The sequence below is a fragment of the Fusarium poae genome (assembly GCF_019609905.1).
Source record: "Fusarium poae strain DAOMC 252244 chromosome Unknown contig_2, whole genome shotgun sequence".
Lineage (NCBI taxonomy): Eukaryota > Fungi > Ascomycota > Sordariomycetes > Hypocreales > Nectriaceae > Fusarium > Fusarium poae.
Window position 1 is genome coordinate 449,437 of NW_025408660.1, and position 8,837 is coordinate 458,273.

The 8,837-nt window shown below is 49.3% G+C and overlaps 2 protein-coding genes across 2 annotated transcripts; one reads left to right on the forward strand and one right to left on the reverse strand.

The window, feature by feature from the left end:
- Window positions 1-346: 346 nt before the first annotated feature.
- Window positions 347-3,696, forward strand: FPOAC1_013417 (uncharacterized protein; the record flags this gene model as incomplete). Its single annotated transcript, XM_044857758.1, has 2 exons — window positions 347-3,299; window positions 3,365-3,696. 2 exons carry the CDS (start codon window positions 347-349, stop codon window positions 3,694-3,696), a joined length of 3,285 nt encoding a protein of 1,094 aa, XP_044701140.1.
- A 4,130-nt stretch (window positions 3,697-7,826) lies between these two features.
- FPOAC1_013418 (uncharacterized protein) lies at window positions 7,827-8,407 on the reverse strand (the record flags this gene model as incomplete). Its single annotated transcript, XM_044857759.1, has 2 exons — window positions 7,827-7,833; window positions 7,887-8,407. Coding segments are annotated over 2 exons (528 nt in total), but the record flags the coding sequence as incomplete, so codon positions are not given.
- Window positions 8,408-8,837: the final 430 nt, after the last annotated feature.

The following is an 8,837-nucleotide window of genomic DNA, read 5'->3' on the forward strand; positions in this document are numbered from 1 at the left end:
AACGGCACCGGGCTCAGCTCTTTCGTTGTTGGTTGCGCATGGAGCATTCCAGCGGGAGCTAGGGTCGGGCAGCGATTCACGAGTGAATCCTATTTTCCCATTGGAAGACCGGGCTGAAGTACATTCCGCCCCCACCCCCGCCCCCACCCCTGTGTCTCGTAAGTGCAAGCGAGCTTCCAGGAAAGAGAGATAAGTGGACTTGCCACCTGGCTCTGCTGTGGATAATAGGAAGGAGGATGGAACGCTCTTTTTGTGCGTGCCAGCCACCTTGAACTGCAGCTTTTCTTCTACTCCCTTTTCTTCCTTCAGTTCTCACCTCTCTCGCCTCATCTCTGCCCCGACTATCATGTCAGACGCTGCCAAATCTCATCTTGCGGCTGCAGCAAAAGTTTTGCCTTCTGGCATCACCTCTGACTTAGGCAATAGAGATGGGACATCTTCCTCTCATGCTCAAGACCAACGGCGCCCCTCCGTTTCTCGTAGCTCAGCCTCAAGTCTCTATCACAGTTCTTCTGTTTCGCCTGAATCGGAGCTACAGATCCAATTCCAGACCCTCTCTTTACAAGTCAGCCAGGCTAGGAGCACCTCGGAATGGAGACGAAGTCTTACTCTGGAAGGCAATCAGATGAACAAGGATTGCTTGTCCAATCTTGATTATCACAAGGTTGGAGTGGACCAACTCTGCCAGCAGCTCAATGTTGACCTCAATAATGGCCTGTCAACCAATGCTGCGAAGGTCCGACTGAGCCGCGATGGAAAGAACATACTTCCCCAGCCGGAAACAAAGTATATGCGCAAAATTATTGTCTCTCTATTTGGCGGCTTCTGTTCTGTCCTATGGGTTGGCGTGGTAATCTTCTTTCTCTGCTGGCAGCCACTATCAAACCCTCCTTCTGCTCAAAACCTGGCTCTCGCTATTCTCATCTTGGTCGTCATCTTCGTCCAGGCCTCCTTTTCTGGCTTTCAGGATTGGTCGACGGCGAAGGTTATGAACTCGATCCTGGGTCTCCTACCGGTAGATGCCAAGGTCCGGCGTGATGGACAAGTGTGTAAGCTACCTGCTACGGAGTTGGTTGTTGGCGACATTATCCACCTTAGCATCGGCGACAAGGTCCCAGCGGACGTCCGAATCGCGACATGCTCTGGAGGCATCCGATTCGACCGGTCTATACTGACTGGCGAATCTGTTGAAGTTGCTGGAACGATTGATCCAACGGACAATAGCATTCTGGAGACGCAAAACATTGCATATATGGGCACAACTGTTCTAGATGGCAGCGCTATTGGTGTTGTTATTTTAACAGGCTCGCGAAGTGTAATTGGAAGAATCACTCACTCGACTATGGCTATCAAAGAAGAGCCCACCCTAATACAACGCGAGGTCTGGCGATTTGTACGGATTATTATTGCTATGACGATTGCTCTCCCTTCTCTCATCCTTATTACATGGGCTGCCTGGCTCCGTACAGACCATAAAGGCTTCTTAACTCTTCCTGAGATCCTGGTCAACGCGATGAGTTGCATCATTGCCTTTATGCCAGTAGGCTTACCGGTTGCCGTTTCGCTTACACTCATGCTTATTGCACTGAGCATGAGGGCAGCTAATGTCTTACCAAAATCCTTATCAACTGTTGAAACCCTCGGGTGCGTCAATGTCATCTGCTCCGACAAAACAGGGACATTGACGCAGGGATGCATGTCTGTCAATACTGTCTGCTTTGTGGACCATATCTTCTCATCACCAGAAGAGTTCAGCCGGTCAAAGGAGTCAACAGAGGCAACAGAGGCGCTTTTACGCGCTGCAATACTGTGCAATGATGCGTTCTTTGAGCCATCGACCATAAATCTCCCCGTCTATGAGAGAAGGGTTTTCGGCAATTCTACAGATAGTGCTATGCTGCGTTTCGCAGCAGCCAACGCACCAGTAGAGAGCCCGTGGAGGAACATGGCCCCTATCTTCCAAATTCCATTTAACTCAAAGAACAAGTGGATGCTGTCGCTTTTCCCAGTTGGCCCCAATTCCTCAAAGCTCTCGGGTTTCACTCCACAAGCGGGGACATCTTATCATGTTATTATTAAAGGAGCACCTGATGTTCTCTTCCCAGCCTGTTCGAGCTACTGGTCCATGGAGACAAGTACCGTCCGTCCATTAACTCCAGAAATCAGGAAGCAGCTAAGGGAGCTTCAAGATCGCCTCTCGCGACACGGAGAGCGCGTTTTACTCCTCTGTGAAAAGAACATGACATGCATCAATTCTCCAAAGATGAATGTATTCAGCGAAGAGGTGAGGAACACAGCTATCAGCAACCTGACCATTATCGGTATCTTCGGTCTCATTGACCGTCCAAGACCTGAGGTTCCCGGGATAGTGGCCAAGTGCCGATCTGCTGGTATTCGATACTTCATGGTCACTGGCGACTACGCTCTGACTGCTGTTGCTATCGCCAGAGACATTGGTATTATTTCAAGAGAGAAGGAGCCTGATACCATGCACTCTCTTCACACACCCCGGGATATACAAAACGCCGGAATTGAACAGCTTGCTGAAGGACTTCCTCGGTGTCTGGTTCTTGAAGGCGCACAACTCGCAGAGCTCGGCCAATCTGATTGGGATATCGTCTGTGACTACGATGAGGTTGTCTTCGCGCGCACTACACCGGAACAGAAGCTGCTGATTGTAACTGAGCTCCAAAACCGCCATAACGTCGTGGCAGTGACAGGAGATGGCGTTAATGATGCCCCTGCTCTGCGCGGTGCAGATGTTGGTGTTGCCATTGCTAGCGGTTCCGATGTTGCTATTGAAGCTGCCGACCTGGTGGTTATGGACTCATTTAGCTCCATGATCGACGCAATCCGTCTTGGTCGCCTTGTTTTCCAGAATCTGCAAAAGGTTATTGCATATCTTCTTCCAGCTGGCAGTTGGTCCGAGATATGGCCAGTTATTCTAAACGTCTTCTTTGGAACTCCGCTGCCGCTAAGCGCCTTTCTTATGATTATCATTTGCGTTTTTACAGATCTATTCCTCAGTATGTCTCTTATTAAGGAGAAGGAGGAATACGATCTTATGTTAGAGAAGCCTAGGGACCATCGCAAGCAGCACCTCGTCACTTGGAAGCTGTACTCCCAAGCTTACCTATTTACTGGGACTATGGAGACGGTGACTGCACATGCGATGACCTTTCTATACATGTGGCGTTATGCGAAGATTCCAGTATTTGAGCTCTTCTTCCTTTATGAGGAGTGGACCGATGGATATCGCGGGTACACTGAGGACCAATTAACTCATTTCAGAAACACGGGTAAGTCCACTGACCAGTATTCTTATCTTTATACGAACAAACCAAGTTCTTAACACATCTGACAGGCCAATGCGTTCACTTTGTGACTATCATGTTCCTGCAGTGGGGTAACCTTCTCGCTGTGCGCAATCGCCGCCTGAGCATTGTCCAGGCTAATCCATTTACAAAGAAGCACCGCAACCCGTGGTTGGCGCTCAGCATGCTCACCAGCCTCTGCATTGCTGTCTTCGTCACAGAGGTACCTGGAATCCAGAGCCTCTTTGACACAGCATCGGTGCCCATTGAGTTCTGGCTCATCCCGATACCCCTGGCATTTGGGGTGTTGTTTATGGATGAGATGCGCAAGTTTATTGTGAGGACTTGGCCCAAGTCCTTCGTTGCGCGGGCTGCTTGGTAGGGGGAACAGAGGATGAATGTGACAGGGTTGGGGTATGCTGCCAGCAGCTCTCTAGATCACTATACAGTGCCATACGTGGCTGGGTATCTCACAGGCTGGCGATCCATTCCACGTCTACCGTCCACGTATCCACGGCGTGGAAATGGATGGTCCGTGCATCCATTTCCATCCATTTAATGGAGCTGGCCGTTACATAATCCATCCATCCACGCCAGGGTTCCGTGGAATGGATAGGTGGAAATGGAAGCAGGGGGATGGACTGGTAGGGGGTTCCCTAGCCTAGTCCCTAAAATACCCTGTAATTCAGGGTAGACCAACTTGGCCATGGTCGGTAGAGATCTCAAGTACCTATATACCCGGCATTTTCACATACCATCCACAACCCCGCCAGGCAAAATAAAAAAAGCTCCACCAAAACTCACCAACTTCACTTACACAGAATTTGACCAAATTGACAGAAATGCGTAAAATCATTCATTTAATGAGTCATAAGTAGATCAATCTATTGTACTCTGGTTTTTTTCACTATCCGCTGCGACCGCCTGGTTGGTTGGTGGGGTATGTTTTCCTCTCTGACTTCTATGACCGAGCCAGCCTCCGATGCTGACTCTTGCTCGCTTGAAGAGATAAATTCCACCCCGATAGGCGTATAACGAGTCGCCCCTTCTGGTATGGACTCTTTACCAGCTAGAGTCTCTCCAAGAGTCATGAAACGTTTGTTAGGATTCGGCACCGCCTTCCTCTTCTTTCCTCTTTTCAGCCGAGCCAATTCTTCCTCTAGGCTGGCAATCCTCTGCGTATGCGCCGCTACTGTCTGCTGGTGAGCTTCAAAGCCCTTGGCTATCACGTTGTATCGTCTCCGCGTCTTTGGTGTCTTGTTCAACCCAAGATCACGAATTTGACGGCTCGTCTGTGGCGTATCGTCCGAGCCAAGATACGGCCTGGGTTCAGGAGTCACTCTTGGGCTGCCGTTTGGCCTATCTTGTTGGATTTCAGGGTGCCGTAACGCTTTCGCACGTGAAATTGGCCAGTTTCCAGTGACCCTCCAGCCTGACAGTATGTTCTTCTTAGTCATTCCAACTCGGCGAGCTTTGGCGTAGGCCCTGATGAAATTGACCTTGTCCATCGGAGCGGAATCAGTCAACGAAGCGAACCTTTCCAACTCTCGTCGATATGCAGCCTTCAATGCGTTGAATACTCCATTGTCCAGTGGCTGGAGTCCATGAGAGCAGTGTGCTGGTAGATAGCAGCAATAAACGTTGTTCAAAAAGCACGTAGCCATCCATTCATCCTTCCATCACTCAGCACTAATCTTGAGGTGGGGAAAATGGAGAACATACTGTTGCATGGCTTCCATGACCATCTAAAATGATCAATCTAGCGTCTGACTCGTCAGCAGGTGTAGTCTGGGGTAGATAAACTCTTTCAAGCCATTCAATGCCTATGTGGTCATCAGTCCACCCGTTGGGCGATGTTATGTAATACCAGTCTGCTATCTGCTTGAACTCCTCAAGAAACCATTGTTTCTGCAGTTCTTTTCCCTTGAAGATTATGCCAGGAACTAAAGCGCGGCCGTCAGCAGTGACAGCTTCGATGAATGAAGTCCAATTTCGAGTTTGTGGTCCTTTGAGAAACGCCTTGCGCTTCGGGTCCGCGCTTCCAACAACTAAGCTATCTAGGCCTGAATGAAGAGAATTAGTCAGTCAAAATGCAAGCAAAGACAAGTAGTAGAGGTGAATACTTGCCGAAACCAGTCATAATACCCCCTTCATCAACGTTGACGGTGTTTTCAGGCTTGATCCAGCCATACTGGCCATCCCGGATATCAAAGTACCAATGAACCGCTTTAGGGGTAAAAGAGTCGAACCTTTTAGCTTCTTGACGTCTACCCATCTTGGTCTTTAGATCTGCGCGGCGATTGATAAACTTGATCACCCAGTTGCGTCCCAAGTTGGGATGTTCGCCCTGCTGTCTCAACAAGCCCATGACACAAGCGCGGATTTGACTATGGGACGGAGCATAGCCCAAGGACTCCTGGCGGAGAATCCAGAAAGCCAGCCTATCCTCTTGTCTCTTGGACAACCGTCGATGAGGGTGGATCTGCTCTTTCACGGCCCCGCGGCCGTGAAGTCTGTCGATTAGAGTCCTTCGGGGCACTCCCCGTCTATGAGCGGCTTGAGGGGGTGAAAAGCCATTGTCAGTAACGTCCAATATGGCCTCTGCCACGTCGTCCTCTGTGTATTTCCATCGAAGTCTTGACCTAAGCATTTTCATGTCGTTGTCAAAGACAAAGACCAAAAAACAAGGCAAAGAGCGGTGAGGAATTTGGCGATCAAACTAACGACATTTCCATAGCACAGCACGCATAGATCACGTACCCTGCACAGCCTTATAAGGTCAGAATCATCACATCCAATCATTTTTATGATCAATAGAGGTAATTTCTCTTGAGTAGCTATATATTTAGGCTGACTTTCGTGTAAGTGAAGTTGATGAGTTTTGGTGGAACTTTTTTTATTTTGCCTGGCGAAAGAGGGGTGGTGGCGAAAGAGGGGTTGTGGATGGTAGAGCATCTGATCAGATGCTCTATTTGTCGACCATAAGCTTGTTTTAACACAGCAAAGCACCCAACATCAAGAGGCTGGAGTAGATGAGATGCATGAGCCGGCATACAGAGCGTAATGATCTTGTTCTCCTCACAATATCTCTCGAAATTGGCGGAGTGGTGGCTTTCATGGCCATCAAGGATCAAAAGGCGATAGACACCAACTGATCGGTTGCTTGTTGATCGATCAAAGTGCTTGAGCCACTCAAGACCTAGCTCGTTATTTGTCCATCCATTTCGGCTCGTTGCAATAACCCAATCGCCGGGAAGATCGCATTCTCGGTACCAATTGGCAAGGTGATATTGGCCGGTACCAATAAGAAACGGCGGGATCAATTGACCTTCTGCATTGATCGCTTGGATTGCAGTAATCCATTCACGGTTTCCAGGCTGTACTGATTTTGGCCTCCCTTCCCTTTCAGAGCCTGTGACGACCATTCCGGACTGTATAATGCCCATCATAAAACCGGTCTCATCAAAATTCCACATATCATCTGATCGGATACCGTATTTCGAAACTGTATTTGCCACGAGCCTAAACCAGTTACGAATAATTGTGGGATCTTCGCATTTAGCTCTCTGATAGTCATATTTGCGAAAGAAACGCGTCTTTAGCTCTGGTTGTCGCTTGACAAAGTTATGAGCCCAGCGCTTGCCGACGGGTGATGCATCGCGATCAGCCAATAGAGAATTGGCCATTTCTTCCACAAAACGCAATCGCGATGGAAATCCTCGCGAGTCTAGGTCGAGAATGAATTGGACTATTATCTGTTCCTCTAGATCAGATAGTTTCCGTGACTTTGGAATCCAATCGCTTCGCGATTGAATGCCTTGTTGTCGACGCCATAGCATCATACGCCCAACTTTATAGATCTCTGCTGCGCGTCGGACTTTCAATTTTGGGTCATTTTGAAGGGCAAGAAGGGCAAGAAGGATTCTAGCTTCACTTGAGGATTGTAACATGTTGGGTGGTTGGGAATTATTTAATTAGATGGTAATGATGTAGGTTGAGGGAATTTTGTCACGCATGCTTATCTGTCACGCAAGCTTATCAACCACGTTATATCTTATATCTTATACTATATTTATTATCTCTTGCCTTTCTTCCATACCTCCTCAATCCGCAAAACTAACTGACATAACCGACTCGCTTGTATACCGCCGCCATCCTTGCCTCCCCATGTAATCAACTCCCCTAACCATCTATAAAATTGTCCATGAAACTCTTCGTCCCATTTGGCCGGCGTGTTAATCCCCATCATCCTCTCGACCTGATCATCCCACCATGATCTTGAAAATCAACCCTCCGCCATATTGACATACCCCCCCGACCGCCCGTTGAAATAACCGCCCGTCGTAACTTGATGCTACCCAACTGTTGCATATCGATTGCGGCAATCCGCAATGAAAACATGCCGAAAAATCCGCAAACCGCTTCTTGTCTGTCATCTCTCCCTGTACCAACTCTGCCCCTTGCTGCACCCACTCCCATTCTTCCTTTTCCCTGTGCGGACATGCCTCTGCCTCATGATCTGATGTCGCTGCTGACCCTTTCATCTTGCATACTGCACAACACCCTGCCCACTCTGCCAATATGTCCTCGAACCTGCCTACCTCCTCGGCTTCTCGCATTACCTGTAACCGTCTCTCTGTCTCGACCTGTCGAATCAATCGTCGGCTTCGATCATAATCCGCCTCTGCTGCCGCCTCTGCTGCCGTCTCTTCTTCTACTTCCACTTCCCTTTCCAACACGGCATCTGCTTCTTCTTCTGCTTCTTCAACAATGCTCTCTTCCCTCTGCCTCTCCTCATTATTACCGCCTGTTGGCCCGACCATTGCTCTTCTTTCCACCAACTCTCGACACACATCACACATCTCCTCCTCCTCCTCTTCGCATCCAAATCGATCAATGAACCCGTCCATCTCTCGATCCAACACCTCTCTTCGACACCGACTGCCACCCACGTACTCAACCGTATCTTTATCCCATGCCCACCCCTTTTGCTCCTCTTGCGGCTGCTGTCGCTGCTGCTGCTCTAACCATGACCGTCGTATCACCACCACCGACTCGCTCTTCCGCCTGTCGCGCCCTCCTCGTCCGCTTTCCTGCACGAAATTCACCAACTGCCGCGGCATACCACCCGCACGTTCGGATCGTCAACCCCTAACCCTAACGCGTTCGTTGCCGCCATCCATCCTGACTCACCTCCTCGGCTTCTCATCCACTTCTCTACCATTTCTGCCTTTGCTTTTCCATCACCGGCACCTCGCCAATACGCCGGGCATCCCAACTCTTTTGCGATCCTCTGCACACGCTTGATCGTCCCACCATATATGATCACTTTACCCTCTTGATGCCGTGCTGTCCACTCTCTCACAATCTCACATACCTTCTCCACAACCCCGTCATCTTCTTCTTCTTCTTCTTCCCCTTCTTCCTCTCCCTCCTTATTCACCTTGACTCCACCTGATCCCCCCTTAACTCTCTTACGGCCTGCGTTTGCCGTTCTCCTATTATTATTACCACCACCACCAC